At 37.9% G+C, this 20,388-nt stretch overlaps 1 protein-coding gene across 12 annotated transcripts in view; it reads left to right on the top strand.

Moving 5' to 3' along the window:
* Positions 1 to 20,388, top strand: part of RGS7 (regulator of G protein signaling 7) — a 315,923-nt gene that overhangs the window by 184,525 nt on the left and 111,010 nt on the right. For all 12 annotated transcript variants that reach the window (XM_068155236.1, XM_068155265.1, XM_068155272.1 and 9 more), the window contains one exon: positions 13,035 to 13,085. In XM_068155236.1, coding sequence (XP_068011337.1) covers positions 13,035 to 13,085 — 51 coding nt within the window. The remainder of the gene's footprint in view (positions 1 to 13,034; positions 13,086 to 20,388) is intronic.

The raw sequence follows: 20,388 nt of genomic DNA, 5'->3' as shown, positions 1-20,388 counted from the left end.
CAGGCAGAATCCAACGGCATGAGATTTAACACATCTAAGTGCCAAGTTCTATACTTCGACCACAACAACCCCATGCAGTGCTACAGGCTGGGGTGAGAGTGGCTGGAGAGCGGCCAGGCAGAAAGGGACCTGGGGGTGCTGATTGATCGTAGGTTGAACACGAACCAGCAGTGTGCCCAGGTGGCCATGAAGGCCAATGGCATCCTGGCCTGTATCAGGAATAATATGGCCAGCAGGAGCAAGGAAGTCATTCTTCCCCTGTACTCATCACTGGTCAGGCCACACCTTGAGTCCTGTGTCCAGTTCTGGGAACCTCAGTTTAGGGAAGATGTTGACTTGCTGGAATGTGTCCAGAGAAGGGCAATGAGGCTGGTGAGAGGTCTTGAGCACAAGCCCTATGAGGAGAGGCTGAGGGAGCTGGGATTGTTTAGCCTGGAGAAGAGGAGGCTCAGAAGAGATGTTATTGCTGTCTACAACTACCTGAAGGGTGGTTGTAGCCAGGCGGATGTTGGTCTCTTCTCCCAAGCAACCAGCACCAGAACAAGTGGACACAGTCTCAGGCTGCACCAGGGGAAGTTTGGGCTGGATGGTAGGAAGAAATTCTTTACAGACAGAGTTAATTTGCCACTGGAATGTGCTGCCCAGGGAGGTGGTGGAGTCACCATCCCTGGAAGTGTTTAAAGTAAGACTGGATGAGGCACTTGGTGCCATGGTTTAGTTGACTAAATGGTGTTGGATGATAGGTTGGATTTGATGATCTTGAAGGTCTTTTCCAACCTGATTAATTCTGCTATTAGCTGAAGAATGTCTGGTCTGTGCTGGAAGGCTTGGAGCAGTAGGATCAGTATTAAAAAAATGAAGGCTCTAAAAAACCCAGCTGAATGCTTTGGTCAAAGTAAATTTTATTATGGAATTCCTTGGTGTTTAGTCATGAAATTCATGTTTTACGGCTCTCTGTTATAGCCTGTATCCCCATGCTACATGATATCTCTGAAGATAAGTACTTTGCACAACTACCAGGTTGTAGATCTTCCTTTATTAAGTTTCCCATTAGAGATGTTTCTATAGCTGTGTTTCTGGTTGGCTAATGAGCAAATTGTTGGGGAACTTCTGTATTATTTATATCCAGTCCTGCAACTTATGTCAAGAGTTTCTGCAGGCTATGACATTATGTTGTCATATTTACATCAATAAATCTTTTTGAAGGATATATTTTAGTAAAAATAACTAAATTAAATAGCTTGGGTAGTTCAAAAAATCTGTGATGATCAAAGATTTTGGGGTTTATTTTTGGATGTCACTTTTCAGAGTCTTAAGCGCAGAGAATGGTAAGAGCATGAGTCACTGAAAGTGTTTTGAAATAGTGATGGTGGAAAAACTCCTTTTGAAACCAGCTATATAAATTAACTATTGTGTAGGAATGCACTGTGAGGAAGGAAGTACATAGACATTGTGGCTGGGCAAATGTCAAAACTGTACGTTATTGTGTCGCTACTGGCTTTCTTCCTGGAGTCAAAGCCAGAAGTCAAATCATGTACCATTTATGTATTTATTCCTGTTATGCCTGAATCAGGACTTCAGGGGTTTCCCCTGTGAAAATCTTCTGCAAATGTGAAGTGCCTAGCAGAAATTACACTGCTGCCTCACTTCCTTCCATTGCCATCTGTGTGTGGGTGTCTTTAGGGGGCAGTATGGCAAGAATTATAAGAACAATTTCAGAAGGAAAATGTCGTATTTCTTAGCTATGTTGAAGTGGAAATATTAAAGAAAAAAACCCCACAGAATTACTTGAGGTAATAGCACAGTGAAGATTTTCACAGTGTTTTTGCTGAACTTGGAGGCTGTTTGTAAATACTCATTTCAAATTGCTGATATATAAAAAAAATTAAGAAAGTAAATCTGTTTATTGTAGCAGAGATAATCTCAGGCACATTTTCCTGTGTTGCAAAGCTTATCAAAATGCAACCCACAGACACTTAACGGTTATGTGTATGAGAGAAAGAATCTATTTTACTGCTAGTGATATGCAAGCATGTAAAACCGAAGGGGGCAGAAGCTGCAGTATGTGATGACAATGGGATGGGAAGTTAATAAAGTTGCTTTTGAAAGTGCCACTGCTACATTGATAAGTATTTTTTTCTATCTTTGCTTTCTTTGCAAGATGCTGTAGTTGTGAAATCTGCATGCCCTAAGTAGTATCTTCAGCTAGATACAAGGTGTATTTGTACATGTTCCCAAAAAAATACAGGTGTATTGTAGGGTAATTGAGATTTATGCAGGTAATTAGATGACTTTACAATATATGTATGCATACTTACTATAGTTAAGAAGGAGTATACATTTTTTTACAGTGGTTACTCATATCTCTAAAAACTGCATGAAGTAAAGTTGTCTGGTCCCCTCTGGTCCACCGCAACACCATTTCTGCTTGGCAGCCCTTTAGCTCTGGCATCTCACCTGTTGGTGTTCCTCTAAAATACATAGCATATGGTCTCAATATAGTCTGAGTACCAGCATATGGTTTTTACTTCTCCAGAGAAAGAAAATCATTCAACCGACCTAGAAAAATGCCTTAATTTATGAATTTCAGCCAGTGCTGAATTACTGGGAAAAACCCCTCAATTTCAGTAATACAAACTTTGAATCTCAGCTTGCAAAGAATGAAGGGAAAAAACCCTGTGCCTTGGTAATGCTTTCCGCTGAGGAGCCCTTTGTCATGAAGCTAACAATAAATTCTTCTTCTGTTAACCTGAAACTTACTTGCTTGTTAAGAAAGATGACTTAAGAGGTGATCAGTGAAATTTTGTGGTGTTTCCTTAACAGTGAACTAAAAAAATTTTCCATTTATTAATCTGTTTCCTATAGCAAGTTGTCAACAAGATACAGTGAAACGCCTATGGTATATAGCAAATTTGTCCCTCAAAAATGTGTTGTCAGTTTTCCTGAAGCAATATTGGATGAATTTTTGGAGTGAGAGTTTAAGACGGTTAGAAGCTGTTTCAGGAACCAGAGGACAAATTTGGGATAGAAGTCAGATCCTTTTCCTTCTTGGCTTTCACATTTGTACACTGCCATGTGCTGCACCAGGATGCAACCTAAAGGCCAAAGTGGAGACACTGAGGTTCAAATACCTGCAACTATTTGTGTCTGAGCAGAAATTTGGACTAAGTTCCTCATACTTTAAAGGATATAACCAGCAGACAGAAGAGGCTGATCTTTTCTGAATGGAGTTTCTTATTCTGAGTATAAAGAAGTTACATCGGTTCTAGGAGAGACAGAAAACATTGTGGCTGGTAGCTAGGTGCTCACCTGCAAGAGTTCTCAAAGGTAATGAAGGAGAACATGGCAGGATTTCTTCCTTAATAGTACCCAAATGTGTTTGCATGTGTTTGAAGGTTGAGAGGAGAAGGAGGGTCATAATGATGAGAAAAACAAACTCACTTATCTTCTAGACTTTTTTTTTTCAATTGTTTTTGGGTTTTTGTTTTTCTATTTGGAGATGAAGATTTACTAGAAATGGGATTGAGTTTTTTTGACCTTATGGTATTCAAATTCTACTTGTATTTCCTCCCCAACACACCCCCCTTTCCCACTCCCACAAAAAAAAGTTTGTTTGTTTTTGCATGGAAATAGTTGTAAGATTTTGTTGTCAGGAAAACATACAAAATAGTATTTACCCATGTCACTTGAAAACTGGTGTTTTATTACAGTCAAGCAAGATCACACAACTTTGCATCATTTACAATAGGCTGTGTGGGGTTTGCACACCACTTATTTTTTCTAAAATATATCACTTCTGTCATGCAAATTTTTAACATGAAGCAATGTTCTACAGCAAGATGCTAGCTCTAGTGCTGATTATAACATATATATCCCATCTATATGGGACTACAAGGGTCCCATCTGTGGTTTACTGGTATATTGCCAATTATTCGCATCTAGTGTCATCTGTAAAACAGCAATTTGTGGCTGTTGAAGAGATTAAGTAAAGAATGTCTTCTGAAAAGATTCAGAGATGAATGTTGCTGGAGTGAAGGAGCAGTTCATTTTGCTGGAGGGGCCTTTGTGGATTAGCACAGCCATGGTAATTAACCTTTTAGTATTTATGAACTGGATTTGTGTTGTGAAGCTTGGATATGAGACGGGGTGTGACTGCAGAATTTATGTCACTGCAATGTCCTGATCAGCACTGTTGAGTGATTTCATGTAGATATGGAAGTGGAAGAGATTTTTCATGTCCTGTATTATTCACAAGGTGAAAGTAGATTAATTTTCCTCTCTGAAGAAGAGAATTATTTAACAAGCAACAGGTTATTCAGAAGTTTGTACTAGCCAGAAATATGGATTCTTCCTACACTTCTACACTTCAGTATTTTTGAGGATTGCTGACAGCATAAAATAAAAGGGTCCAACTCAAAGCCAGTATAATGATTCATTTGAATGTTTTATTTTCACAAATATATGGTGTTAAGGGTAGAAAATTATTTTTTTTCTTGTGTACAGTTAGTATTATTCAGATAATTTTTAAAAAATCTGCAACTGAGTACAAGCTTCCTTGAGGTATAAGGAGACTCAAACAAGAGTAAATTTATGCATTTTCATTCATCAATAATTTAAAAAGCAAGTGGCAGAAAGTATTTGAAAGTTGAAATGCAAATTTCCTTAATTAAACTACACTCTGATTGGTAATGTCTTTCTTTCAGAAGTCTAGTAGAGGTCAGTTGGTTAATTATGTAAATGCAATCTGCAATGTATTCAAATTATCACAGTTTTAGCTCTGTTGCCACTTATGTTAAACAATTATACCAGATTAGATCTATAAATATATCTTTCATTAATCCAAGATGATAGAGAAAAGTTGAATAAAAATACTAGGTGGAAAGCATTTAAATTAGTATGAAATAAATCCCAATTTAGTTACACAACTTCTTTGTGTCATTTGCTTATCTCCACTTTTTACCATCTAAACATTTGTTACCAGTTCGCTTTTGAAATTAACTCAGCAGTCAAAGCACTTCTGAATATATTTTGTGTTAGACTGAAATCCAACACAGTTTGATACTGAATAGAGACATAATTTATAGAGAAATAGCTTCTTGTTCCTTCAAGCACTCATCATCAGAGAGGAGTCCACACACCTTTCACCTCTCTGGCTGCAGCACTATGAAGTGATACAAACCTTCTCTTTGCTTAGCTATAATAGACACAGGGCAAAAAATAAGCTGTATGGCTCCAAATACATTTTCCCATAATTATGCCAAAAGATAACATAGCCATTGCTTTTCTGCCCTCTGCCATTGATTTCATTAGATGTATGCATAAATACACAAACTATGCTTCTCAGAGAAAGAATTCACAAGTAGAGTCCAGCTTTCTGTTAGAGAGCAATTTTTGTGAGAAAACAGATGGTGCTGAGAAACGGAGAGTCCGCTTGCCTTTAGAGTCTTGCTCATCTCTTCCAATTTCTCTTTTCTAGTATCTGAATCAGTCATGAAAAATGAAATTGTAGATTATATTTTTTCCAGACTATCATGAGCAATGATTTTGAAGAGTGTATCAGTAGCTAAACCTAATTTCCAGGTGTATTACTATGAAGTATGGTGACAAAGCAATGGTGTTGAAGACAGAAGTCAAAATGACACAATTGCCTCCTCTCCCAGTGAGAAAAAAAGTAAACCAACCCTAATGCTTTTTCCTTACTAATTTACTGATCATCATGTTATTTTTAATTTAGAAACTGGTACTTGCTACTGTAATGTTTATGAAGTTTTGCCTGCTGTGAGTTGTCCTGCATAAAATTCTCAAGACTCTCAAGACCAGGTGGTGGTGAAGAGCTGAAGGCAACCCATCTGAGTAGGGGGCTCCTTCATGTGAGTTCTTGGATGATCTGCTGCTGCAAGCATCCATCCAACAGGCCCAGATTCCTGGCTTTCACAGCACAGGACAAACATTGCAATGGTTATGTTGCTCTTGAGAATTCAGATGACAAAGGTTTCAAAGAGAATAGTGTTTGCTGGATTGTCATCAGCAAAACTCTCATAGTGACACAATGGGGCTTCCTGTGTCCCTATCTCTTCATCATCTGTAAACACTCTGAGGTCTACAAGTTGAAAAAAAAAGAAGATGATTTTATTTACTAAACCAAGATATTACCAGTAAAATAGTATTTTTTGCAAGGTGAAACCTATTAACCTATCTCCTTATGAAATATAAATTCATTAAGTTTCTCAGTATTCTCATGATTTGTGAGTCCAGTTAATAAATTATACTTTCTCGCAGCTTGAATATTCAGCTAAATATTGATGTTATAAAAAAGATAGAGCATTTTGAATTTTGATTTTCTTATGCAGAACTGCTATGATACATTTTTCCTGTCAGATCAAATCTTACAGGGCTTATTTAATCTCTGCATAGCAAAAAAGGATCTGTAATTCCCTTGAAAATTTCTGAAGTTCAGAATAAACACCTTTTTGAAATGCACTCTGTAAACACTTATTTAAAATTATGGGTTTGTTCATGAAAGTTAACTTTAGTGTTGTTCTGGCATTTATGACTTTGACTTTGAAATTAGCATTGCAGAGTTCAGAGAAGAAACTTCCCTCAAAAATATTTTAAGATGCTCTGATGGCTTCAGCAACTGCTATTTCTGGACCATTTCATGTAAAATTAATCACTTGTGGATTTTCAGCAAGTACATTTTACAAAGAAGACACTCAAGTCTTTTTTTTTTGTTTGTTTTCAGATGACTATAGATGCATTTTTACCTTTTTCTTTAGAGTTGAAAGTCTCTCATAATTTTGGACCAGAGTAAGAATTTTATTACTTTTATTTGGATAGTATCATAGTATCAGTCAGGGTTGGAAGGGACCACAAGGATCATCTAGTTCCAACCCTCCTGCCATGGGCAGTGACACCCCACACTAGATCAGGCTGGCCAGAGCCTCGTCCAGCCTGGTCTTAAACACCTCCAGGGACGGGGCCTCAACCACCTCCTTGGACAGCCCATTCCAGGGCTTCACCACTCTCATGGCGAAAAACCTCCTCCTCACATCTAGCCTGAATCTCCCCACCTCCAGCTTCATTCCATTCCCCTTAGTCCTATCACTACCTGAGATCCTGAGAAGTCTCTCCCCAGCCTTCTTGTAGGCTCACTTCAGATACTGGAAGGCCACAATTAGGTCACCTCGGAGCCTTCTCTTCTCCAGACTGAACAGCCCCAACTCCTTCAGTCTGTCCTCATAGGAGAGGTGCTCCAGCCCTCTGATCATCCTTGTGGCCCTTCTCTGGACACGTTCCAGTGGGGATAGGTGCTGGCACTTAAGAAATCTCTAAGAAATTTCTCAGGCTCTGAGTCTAAATCCTCCTTTTTTTCAAATGGTTTCTGCTTGTGCTAGCTTTAATTTTTATTACAAATTATCACTGTGCCATGTCCAGTTCGTTTTCTATAAAAACTGAAACAACATCTGAGGGTTCTTCTGGGAATTCAAAACTAGTTGACAATGTAACTTCAGTCTTCTGCATCTTACAGATCTAACAGCCAGCTTGCCTTTTAGTTGCCTTCTGGAAGTGACCCTTCATTGGATATCCTGCAGCAGCAACTCAATGTCTCTCTTGTAGTAAAGGACCCCAAACTGAAAACTCTATTCAAGGTGCAGCCTCACCAGTGCTGAGTACAGGGACACAATCACTTTCCTACTCCTGCTGGCCACATCCTGGCACAGACCCGGATGTTTTTGATTTTCTTGGCCACATGCTGGCTCATGGTCAGCTGGCAGTCAACCGTCATGCCCAGGTCCCTTTCTCCTGGGCAGCTTTCCAACCACTCTAGCCCAAGCCTGTAGTGCTGCATTGGGTGCAGGACCCAGCACCTGGCCTTGTTAAACTTCACAGAATTGACCTCAGCCCACTGATCCAGCCTGTCTGGATTTGGGCACACCAACACCCCTGCCCAATTTGTTTTTGCAATTAAACAAGTCTGTAATTTTTTCATCCTAATTCCTGGACTATAATTCCTATAGATGTGAATTGCGGCGTTTGAAAAATTACTTTAATGTATTGGTCACCAGATTTTTAAAGTGAGCACTCAAAGGAAATGTTTTCCTGTGAAGTATTCATGTGCTTTGCTGCCTTGTTCTTTTCCTGAGATAAGAAATTGTAGTAATGGTTTTGCTTTTAGAAACACGTTTGCATAAGTAATAAACCTTAGAAGACATCAGTGGAATGACTGAATTAAATAATTTTGTTGATTAGACATTAAAAGTTGCAGCTAAAAAAAACCCAAGCAAACAACAAACAGGAAGTTATACAAGATAATATTTGTATCATTCTTTTCAGAACTAGAATTGGCCACAAGACATCCCAAAGGAGTATGAACTGATTAATATCTCACATGTTGTATGACAAATTCCTCGAAACTTTGTTTTACTTGAATAATGTTCACACTAGGAGAGTGTTGATGTTAATGTTTATTCATCTGGGCTTTTGTCATTGAAGTCATGCAATGGAAATCATAAGTGTTCAAATGTGATAGCTGGCTTAAACTGCTCTTCAGGCTTTCAGGTACCTGGGGAATGGCTTTAGTGTGAAATGTGAATAGAGCACTAATGATCTTTCTGAGTCAGAAGATGCAATTCTCAAAAAAATCCCATTTCCCGCTATTATAAGAAGACAGAGTATAGTGTGTCATATGGAGGTGAAGGCTGAGGAACATGGTGTGTCACTGAGGGGGAGGGAGGGGAGTGGAAGGGGTAAAAGGGAAATAAATATTTGAGATGAAAGCTATAGAACCTTTCTTCCCTCATGGTACCTGAGAAATTTGAAGGAAGACAATATTAAGAATCACTATTCAAAAATGTCAGTTTGTTTTCCTGATTACTTTTTATCTTTGACCTTTGAGGATTTAGGAACTAATGTTCCTACCTGCTCTAGCCAGCTGACATAAAAATGTAGCTATGCGTGCAGCAGTGTCATTGAACTCTATGAAGTTTCATCTTATTCTAAGCTAAAATTCTTCCTTCAAGGCCAGTCTGTAATGAATAAAGCTATTAATGATGATTTATGAAAATATGAAATATTAAAAGTAATTTTATTAATATTCAAATTTTGTTAATAACCTTTAAACAACATTTTTATGCAGATTCTGGTGCACGGTTGTGGACATACCCATGAACTGGTACAAACAATTTTCAACCCTATTAGAAAAATTACAGAATAGTTATTCAGTAATAGAACCAAGGTTGCAATTGTGCCACTTGTCCTCCAGATGGGAACTCGTCAAGATGCTTGATGGCTTATACAGCTATGAGAAACAAAGCATCAGGACAATACAATCAAAGGGACCTTTCAGAGACTTAAATTGATGATCACAAATTATGACTCTGGACATAGCCAGGGAGGCTGCTTAATAAACCACAAGTTACAATGCACGCGAGATAAAGCGTGGGGGTTTTAAAAAGAACCAAATCTGACGTTAAGCATGTTGCTGTGCAGGTTGCCAAGCTACTGCTATGCTGGCTGCCGAGGCTGGCTCCAGGGACCCGGCAGGGGCTGTAGCTGGTCACTTGCGAAGTGCAGCGGCTTGTGGAGACTCAGTGCTGGCTCCTGGGGGGTGGTCCCTTCCAGATGGTGGAGGCAAGCCTTCTCCTGTGGCTGTGTGGGGGTTGAGGTGTAGACATCTGCCAACTGGCAGGTTCACCTGGACAGGCTGTCTCAAAGTGGCTTCCTTGGTGCTGCAGTTCTGTGGAGTTGGCAGGGCACTGTGGGGAAGTAGTTCCCCTCCTGGGGCTGCTGGATAGCAGTGGGGGGGGGAGGTGGGGGAGAGTGGCATGGAGAGGCGCAGCTTTTCACCTGGCTCAGCTCAAAATATGTGAGCATCTGGGATGCTCACAGGTGGTCCTGGCTCTGAATCACCTTGGGTTAGCTTTGACTTAGAGGGCTATGGAGCAGCAGGCAGCAATTCCTTCTCCCGTGATTCAGTGACTGTCACACAGGATGCGGCTGAGCACGGTTCTTATTTGTGCACAGGCACACGAAGGCTTTGGCTCACAGGTCTGTGGATTCATGGCTGCAGCAGACCCTGTTAGAACTGCCACACAATTTAGGCTAGCTCTCTCCCTGTAATGGTAAGGCTTGCCAACAGGGATCTCAGTCCCTTTAAGATGTGGTGGCAGCTTCTTCCTACCAGTGGGACTGCGGATATGATGCTAAGCTGTAGTGAAGTAAAGCAAAGGACTCTTTGCAGGCTTCTGGGTAAACTGGGGCATGGTGGCACTTCCTTGGCAATAGCTTCTCTCCAGACTGCAAAGGCAAAGCACTCATACAAGGCAGTGCACATGCATGGAGCAGAACAGCACAAAAGAGCTTAGTAGCAAAGAGCAAAGAGTAATTTGTTTACAAGTTGGGGTAATATTTATAGTATGCTTGAGGCTTGGATTTAGCCAATAGTCCATCTTGGTAAGCACCTTTAACCAATAACAAAGCATGTGGTTGGCATTATGCCCACACTTGGAAGAAGCACAAGTATCCCACAAGGTTGGCTTGTGATCTTGTTTACCCCAGAAAAGGAAGGCTGGATTATTAACTCCGTCTCAGTGACGCCCGGCCCTTTATTTACTTGTGGGCTAAGCACCCACTTCAGAAAGGAGGGGGAAGGTGAGATTTGACCAAAACATATTGGAACAAGTTTTGACAATATTTGGGGCATAATCTGGGCATAGGCTCCCTAATGACACAGTCTCATAAAATTCCTCTAAAGGACAGAAAATATATTTATAAAAATGTGTAAAAGAGAATATTTTGAGGTAGGACTGTATATCTGAATTGTTCTGTACACATATAACACACATGACAGCATGCACAGATGAATTGCCTCAATTAAGGAATAATTCTGGGTAAATGCTGTGAGAAAGGGTGTCGTGGGTTGAGGGGAAGGCTTCAGCCTTCTCCCCCCCACAAAGTGAAGGGGAAAAAAAAAAATGATAGAAACCACAGCTAACCACAGCCAGATGAGCAAAAAGGGATGCTGTATTTACAAGCAGTTTTAGGGGCTGCAGTATATATATATATATATATATATATATACACACACACAATTTACAGTATTTACAATATATACACAGAAATATACAGCAAAGTAACACAGGAACGAAACTCCCCTCCCCCTAATTGGAGGAGGGTTCCCCCCCTGTATCCCCTTCTCTCCCCTTTTTCCCCAGAGAGGGTTAGAAAGAGAGAAAAGGAGCACTGTTAATTAAAAGCAGTTATAAATTAGAGCAAAATGTTAGTAGGTTTTGCAGGCCTCATGCTTATCAGTCCAAGGTCAGTCTGGCAGAAAGCCTAGAAGCCGCAAGCTGCGAAAGGAGGAGGGAAAAGTGCAAGACTGCCCGAAGTCTCTGCTGGACTCAGAGCTTAAAGTTGCTTTCTACCAATCCACCAATGAAATTCGTTTAGACCTGTCCTTTGTTTATAAAACATTTGGCTATGGTGTCCCTTTCTTAAAGGCATAGCCTCAAACAGTCACAAATGGTAACATCAGATTTAATATCAAAATTTAGATATGCAACCTAGTAATGAAAATCTCTAGGCATGGTGTTATAATCAATAATCTTTGTAAAATACATGATACAACTAATCACTAAATATGATTAAATAACAGCTACAAAATTATATTAATATTTTTTTCTTCTCTGAAATGCTTAAAAAAAGGTATAATATTTATTGTTGTAAGAAGACCAAAGGAAAGTTTGCACTACGGAGAGTACAGGAAGAAATCTCCCAAATTACATGGGAAATATGATCCTAATGTTATGCATTATTGTTCATTCACGAGATTTTATTGTCTTGTTTTGATTTACGTTTCCATAGATTGTGTAAATTTTTATTATCTTTTTAAATTTAAGGTTTACCCCATGTTAGCATGTCTGCTGAGAAATGGATGAGCAACTTAATTATTGGTTCTAGACAGAAATGTTATATGACGCATTTCTCTATTATGTTTCTTGTCTCAGCTGGAGGTATGATATCACAGAGATCATGAACATAACCCACCCCTCCAGTTTTAAAGTTGCTTAAAATAGGAATGTGTGTCTGTGGAACCACCTTGTAATTTATCTTGAAAGTCATACTCATAGTGGGTGAAGTCCAACTGTAACTTCCAGTCTGAAAACCAAGACTGACTTCAGTCTTGCAAACTATTTTAGGAAGTGCGTGGCCAAGAGGAGCAGTAGTGGGTAGCAATTAGGAAGTGGGGTTGAATGGCTATTTGGTCAAAAATGTCAGGGAATCTGGTACTAAATATGTTAAGAGAGCAGGATGGGACCTTAAAATAAGAACAGGAAATTAAATAGAGCAGAATAGAGTGGCAATAAATGAAGGCATACAGAGGAATAAAGACCAAATTGGCAAGAAAAGAGCTTTAGCATCAGGAGAAAAATTAATTCTGTCAAGAGCTTAGCCATGAGATGGAGTTTGAAACATAGGTAGTACATGTTTAGGTATCTGAATGTGCTTTTGCTGGTAGTCAGTGAAATGGGTTGAAGTTGATACAGCAGAAGTGACAGTTACAGATAATAAATCTGGAAGATAAAGTTGAACACAAACTGCAGCTCCTAAGAGTCTTAAGGAGGTTTTTAAGCTTCTAGTGTGGGCTATAGTATATACCCCATATACTTCAAAATCCTGATCCATGTTGGATTTACATTTTCTAGGCTTCATTTGTAAACTAATTTGGAAGCTGGGGAAAACAATTTAACAAAATGTTTGGTTTTCTATGTAATTCTTGCAGGCTTTGATTGGACACAATGCACTTCTATTACATTTTATGAGTTTTGGCCTAGAGAAAAAAAGTTAGTGGTATGGTTTTTTGCTAAAAGGAAGCTAAACAAAAAGTAGAGTGGTCTATTTTTTTATCTGGACAAACTGAGCAAAAAAAATACAGTTCTCTTTTACATGATAGAACAATATTAATTAGCCTAGGGAACTGAAAAATATGAAGAGAAAACTTACTAATCTAAAAATGCCTGTTGTTTTTTTCCTAGGTTCAGACATTGTTCAATGGTTAACAAAGAACTTATCTATAGAAGACCCAGGTAATTTATCTTTTTTTCCATGTTTGAAAATTCTAGTTTTGCTTTTTAAGTGATTGTACTGCACTGTCTTTTGTCATAGTAAAAGTGGACAGACCAGTATAGTTTCAACAGCGAAATAGTCAGCATCTCACCTTACAAATCTTTTTATTGGATCAGGTACCAGGAAACAAGGTGATGACCAAGAATGAAAATTAATAGCTGCATTAATTAGTAGAAAATGAGTAGAAAAGTTCTACTCTGTGAGGGATTTACTCAGTGTCATGCTAAATAGTTTTAAATTTTCTTAACAGAATTTTTCAATATATAAAAAATAAATAGAACTAATAAAATACGCTTTTGTACTCCTACCAAAAGCTGCATTTCAGTTCTTAAATTTGGATGTGTTTATAGTGGTGAACTGTTAAATAAAATCAGGGCAGTGAGGAAGAACAGTTCATTTCTCTTTAAGCTGGTTGGAATGTGGAAGTAAAGCTTTGGTTCTGAGCTCTGACACAGATTTCTTGTGTGGCCAGCAGCACAATGATGAATATCTGATAATTATTTCCTTGGTTTACAGGAATCTTATTACATGACCTGAAGTTTTCCAGAAATGAATTATTCCCAGTAAAAAATGCTGAATGGCAGAAATAGAATATTCTGCGGAAGTTACTATTGTCTTTTGGCTAGCGGAAAGATAATTTTCCTTCTTTAAAGCATGATCAAAAATACTTATTTTTCCTTTCTCTATTTCAGACTTTTAGGAATGGAATTTATGTACATTTAAAAAAATATTTACATATTTTTAAATGTTGCATTTCTGTCATATTAAAAATGATAGTATGATCTTTGTGCAATTCCAGCAAACAGGAGAATCACTGTGTTTAAAATTGTGACATGAATAACAATTATAAAGACATAATTCACTATTTGGAGGTAGCTAGTTAACAACTTGTTGGTTATACTAAAAGTATCACTAATTGCTTCCAATTTTATGTAACTTTACAGAGTATCTTATGTTTGCATCCTGCAGATACAGTGGAGGATGCAAGAGACCTATGTGTGGTATTGTATTTTTCAGTTGTCAGCTACAAAACACCACAAAATTCTACAAACCCACGAATCTTTATTTGTCAAAGTTTGAAGGACTGTTATTCTGTGTGTATTTGATATGGAAGATTAACCTTTATTTGACAAACCAGAACTGCAGTACCGGGATAAGCTGTCATTCGGATTATCTGGTGGTTGTGAAATTTGGAGTAGCAGAAACCTTAAACTAAATGGAAAAAGTGCTTCCCTATGTTGATGTCCAATGAAAATTAAACAAACCTGCAAACTACTAACCTATATAACCACAACAACATGGTAATTTTATTTAAGATGTATTTAATCCTTTCAGATTGCGTGGGTGGAAAAAAATATCCACAGTGACAGAAATACCTTATGTACATTGATCCTAGTCCAAAGTCAGCTATCTGGAGCTTTCTGGATGCAAAGCTTCAGAAAGCCAATTACCCTAAATGCTGCCTTTGGGCAGTGCTCAGAATTGCCAGATAGCAGTGAAGCTGACAGATGGTGGCAAGAGCTATTCACATGACAAAACTTCTGAAAATATTCTGGTTTGTAAAATGTTCTAAGTATGACTTTTTATTCCAGTTCTATTCAAGATAATTTAGAATTTCCTGTGGAAAAAAAAGTAATTCTGATTTCTGGTATGATTTGCAGAGTTATAGAACAGATCCAGTTAGAAGAGACCTCCAAAAATCATCTGATCTAACCTTTAACAGGAAAGAAGGCCCTGATGAGATTATCTTTCACCTTGTCCAGTTTAATCTTGAACACCTTTAATGATGGGCCTCCACCACATCCCTAGGGAGTTTGTTCTAGTGATTGTTTTCACTTAAAATCCCCTTCATATATCAAGATGAGGTCTCTCCCCTTTGCTGCTTGTTCACTTCATGTGGTTTTTTATGATGAGGATGCCATCTTCTTTGTAGTCACTCTTTAAGTAGCTCAAAATGGATGAGATTCCCCCTTTTTTGTTCTGCAGAGTGAAAATATTTAACTTGTTCAGCCAACTTGTTATTTAGTAAACCAAAAACTAGTAACAAAGAAGTGCCACTGCCAAAAATATGTATTTTTTTAGATGTCACTTTATGTAGTGCAATTTTTAATTCTTGATTTTGCATAGGGAATAAACGCCAATGCCATTTAAGTGGGAATGAGGAAGAGTGCTTCATGGATAGTGGGAGAACAAAAGGCAGGAGGAGGTTTGACAACAGTGTGTGCTCTCACTGTGTTAATAAGTGTAAAACAAAGAGCAATTTTGAGTAAAAAGAACAGTTACAAGTATAAATTGCTAGTCAAAAAAACAACCAAACAAAAACCCTGCACATTTTTCATAAATGGAAAATCTGGAATATTTGAAAGATTTTTGGCTTCCTGAAGTAAATCTCCACCAAAACAATAAACTGGAGATGATGGATGGATTCTAGTAAATTATACCAGATTAGAAGTTATTTCAGTGGCTCAGAATAAAGCTTCTGCCCAGAATAACCGTGTATGACATACAGTTGCTGTTACATTGTTTGCTTTCCCATGTGTACTTATGTTTGTGTTTCAGCCTACAACTCATCTGTAAAAGTGTAAGGAACAGAAATTATCTATTTTTAATGTAGAATTTTAATTCAGTCATAAAAATAAGCCTGATCTCAACCCCCAAAGAAGCAATTAACTGAGTTTACAGAATTGTAAGGGCTTGTGGTTTGGCACTTAGATCTGTTCGTTGAATTGACCATTACAGAGTAACTGCTGACTCCTCACTGATGGTGCCAATTACTCTTAATGTGGAAAATCTACTGGTTTTCTACATTGTTTTTCTTTTGTAAAGTGATAATTAGTGCCATGAAATTTGCCAGACCGACCACAGTACAGACTGACCACAGTACAGACTGAAGTCCTTTTAATCCTTAGAGGTAAAAATGAGGTGATTTAAAGGTGTCAGCTGAATTTCCAGTAAACGAATCCTGTACTCAGTTCTTGTTCTGATTTCTTTGATGCCCTTTGGGCAGACACTTGATTTCTCTCTTCTCTAGCACTGCAACATGCTAATGGCAGATCATGCTGTTGTCTCTTTGAGGAGAAAGCTAATGCAAATTTTCAAGTGTTTTCACAATGAAGTGTGTGTTATTCACAAACATGTATTTCATCCTTAAGTCCTCCAATGAAGAATTTTTATCTAAGTGACTCAGAAAGGGCCTGATAAAGTTGATATGTTTGGCTATCATCCCCTTGTTCCTTTACAGTACCTTTGCTTGTGAGTGTCGCTTGTTTCACAGAAACTCAGAAACATTCAGGTTGGAAAAGACCCTTAGGATCACCAAGTCCAACCCATAACCCTACTCTGCAAGGTTCACCCCTAAACCATATCTCCAAGAATCATATCTAAATGACCTTTAAACACATCCAGGGTTGGTGACTTAATCACCTCCCTGGGCAGCACATTCCAATGCTTGACTCTTTCTGTGAAAAAATTCTTCCTCATGTCCAGTCTAAACCTACCCAGCTGCAGCCTGAGGCTGTTCCCTCTTGTTCCATCACTAATTACCTGTGAGAAGAGACAAGCACTAGCCTCTCTACATAACCACCTTTCAGGTAGTTGTAGAGAGCAACGAGGTCTCTCCTCAGCCTCCTGTTTTTCAAACTAAACAGCCCCAGCTCCTTCAGTTGCTCTTCATAAGATGTATTCTCCAAATCCTTCCCAAGTTTTGTTGCCCTCCTCTGCACTCACTCCAGCACCTCCACATCTCTCGTGTGTTGAGGTGCCCAAAACTGAACACAATATTTGAGGTGTGGCCTCACCAGAGCTGACTACAAGGGGACAATCACCTCCCTAAACATGCTGACACAACATATCTAATGCAAGCCAGGATGCCATTGACTTTCTTGGCCACCTGGGCACACTGCTGGTGCATATTCAGCTGCTTGTTGATTAGAATTTAATTTACTTGTATCTGAAAGCCAATTGAATTTGGCTGAAGGCACTCCATTATTGGTTGGTTACTTAAGCAGAGCCACAGTAGTGCAGCCAGCTCCAGAATACACAGCCTTTGCATTCACATTGCCTTAGTCCAGCACATTTTGGCAGTCTGTTGAAGGCGTTTGCTACAATTTTTTTTTTGGACATGAATGATTACACTAAATCAAACTTTGAAAATTATAAAACAAGATTGTCCTTAAAATAGGCACCCTCTTCAACTTCAGTTCTTAATTCTTTTAATTTAACTGATGTAGCTAATTTGTAATTAGGTGCCCACTAGCAGCCATATAAACTGGTCACTGATCCAGTTAAAGGAGAACTTTAAAGGAGAACTGATCCAGTTGATGGGGAACTCAACAGCACAACATCTGTTTGTATTTCTTCTACCTTTCCCTCTGCTTTGTAGTAAGATATCTCTCCAGCAGCTGCTGTATTAATATACAGTACTTGCTCTAAAGAGTTAGAGGAAAAATACTAGACATATTTTTGAGTTTATGAACATGTACTTGAAAAATTAGACAGCTCTAAGTTACTTCTGCCCCTTTCCATGAATATGCAGTAAGGTAGCAGCAAAGAGCAGGAACCAGACAAGATGTTCTAAGTGATTGCATTTGAGAGATGGTGCCAGACAGCTGCAAGCAAAGGGAAGGTTCTTCCAGAGTTTTCTAAGGGTAAAGAGGGTCTCTTATGAAAAGCAAAAATGAAGGGAATTGAAAGGTCATGCTTATGTTTGCAGTCTTTGCATTAATCAAAACTTGTGGAAATACAGAAAGAAAAGAATGTAGTTTAACTTTTAAAAAAAGCTGATAGAAGTAATTTACACTGCCTGCACATATACTGTAACCCTTGTACTAGGAACCCAGGAACACCAAGACACTCCTTCTTTCATATGTCTAACAGAAGCTTAGACACATTTTGTTCATAGTGGCAAACCTCCTCAAATCTAACTTTTCTAACTTTCTTCTACAGGGTGAATTTGATATGAGCTTTCTGTGTCCTGTAACATTTAAATGGAATAATGACTAATTTCAAATGAACAGAAAGAAAAATTCAGATCCTGCATGGGAATAGAAAAATATAAAAATGTTTGGGCACCATTTTAGTACCAATAGTACTAATGTTGTGATATTCAAAACAAAAATATATGGGTCAATTTTCCTTTAGTTATGTGTAGCATGGGTGACAGACACTTAACCTGTACGTGGCGTTCGGTGGGCTTCTAGCCACTGCTGTGGTTTTCATGTGCAGACGTTACTTTACTTGCCTAAACTCTTACATGGATTTTGGAAGTGGTGAACAGTGGTGTATTGCATATAATTTAGTTGTGACAAGATAAATCAGATTTAATGGATTTTACATTTTTTTAATCTCTTCTGATTCTAATTAGACTTTGAGCAAGCTGATCTAGTGGAAAGTACCCCTGCCTGTGACAGCAGGACTGGAACAATCCAAAACGTTCTATCATTCTATGATTTGGCTATAATTTGTGTGTCATATTTTCTATATAAAATGGAACTCTATTGATGTTTGCTTCCTTTTGGTTAAAAAACACCCCTTCAATTGAGGTTTTAAATTTCATTTTTCTTAACACAAGCCCTGATTCCATGGTAATTTCTTCAAAACTATTAATTTTCGTAATAAGAAAAAATGTATGTCTTTAAAAGTCTCCCAGTTCTACTCAGAATTATCTTCAGTGGCAAGTGTAGTACCTTCACAGGATACTTATTCCTTCCTCCATTTTTTTAATCATTAAATGTGAAATTCCAAGACTGCAGAAGGCTGGAGGTTTTATCATTAACTCCGAAAGAAACAAGATTTAACTACATGCATTTTAAAAATAGAATTGAGTATAGCATGGCCTTTAAGATCTTAGACTAAAATCCAAGAGCTAGTTTATGTAAGTACCTGATATAGAGTTAGATTTTAAAAACTGAAACAAACCACCATCAATCCAGCAGGCACTATGGGCTTTATTTCACTGTGGTCTTTGAGAGCCTTAGTGACTGAAGAGTGTGAAAAAAATACTGAATAGAATACAAACTAATGATTAGAAAAATAAGTAAGAAGAAGCCTACTAAGATAAAGAGTTAAAGATAAAACTCTTACCAGATCCAGATAATAGAAGCTGAAAAATCAGTAAATATTAATTTAAAGTAATTTAATTTGAAAGAAGTCCAGATGGTCTGATACACCAGTTGTAGGAATGTATTTCATCCTTCCTGTCACAGGACAAATTAAGCTACAAGAATTCTACATTACACAACTGAAATCTTTACCCATGAATTTACCTCAAAATACACAGTTTCATCATAAAACTATATATGAGATAACTGTTAAAAACGGATACTGGCTTCTCCCCAACAATTTATAAAGCCTGGAAAGATTAATAGTAAATTTTTAGGATCAAATCCAAAAGTGGACATTGTTTTTTTTTCTCCTTAGTTTTAATTGAAAATTCTCCACATTGTTTAAGAAACTGGTGCTACTGAATTGGCTATCTCCTGCCGTTGTTCACAATATGGAACTAATAACACAGCCTAAGGCTGTATGTAAGACCATTATTAACTTCCTACCTATGCACCACATTTTCAAAATAACTGGCATCAGATAGCAAATCCTGCTGATTCAGAAATATTATCCATTCCCCATCTTACCTACTTGCATTGTAATTCTCTATGCTAGTAGCTCCACCTCTGATTATTTGGCATGGTCAGAGACTGTTGTGTTACTGCTTTTGGTAATAACAGTAAAACATTGTTGACTTAGCTAAGGACAAAAGTACAACTAAAGAATTATAGAAAAGGTATGCTCTTTTACTGAGAACTCTGATAACTTTTAGCAATAAAGCTAATTTGTGAAATGCCTAAATTTAAAATTGTCTAACCTTTCTAATAAAATATTTAATCTCATTTTTACTAATGTTACTAGGAATTTGTATGTTTTTTATACTGTTTGACAGCCTCTTTCTGAACCTTTTGGATCATACCAAGTTTTGGAGGTTTAAGAGGAAGAAAATTTATTAATTACTAATTCATATTGGCATAATAAATTAAAAGCAGCTAAATAACTGTCTAGAGACTTCATTAGCTTTCTGCTGTCTTGTTTCCCAGAGAACTGCATTACATAATAATGGAAAGCACAAGTAGGTGGAAGTGAGATTTTAAATCTGGACAACTTAATTGAATAAAAGTAGTTGAAATCCTAGTTCATCTTGTCAGATGCTGCAGCTATTTATGGTCAGGTAAACAAAAAGGTTTTGATATTTGCATACTATACATGGTATTTGAT

Source organism: Melanerpes formicivorus, unplaced genomic scaffold (genome assembly GCF_026170545.1).
Source record: "Melanerpes formicivorus ecotype bairdi unplaced genomic scaffold, bMelFor1.0.p_v2 SCAF_2, whole genome shotgun sequence".
Classification (NCBI taxonomy): Eukaryota; Metazoa; Chordata; class Aves; order Piciformes; family Picidae; genus Melanerpes; species Melanerpes formicivorus.
This window is presented reverse-complemented; position numbering and strand designations above follow the sequence as displayed.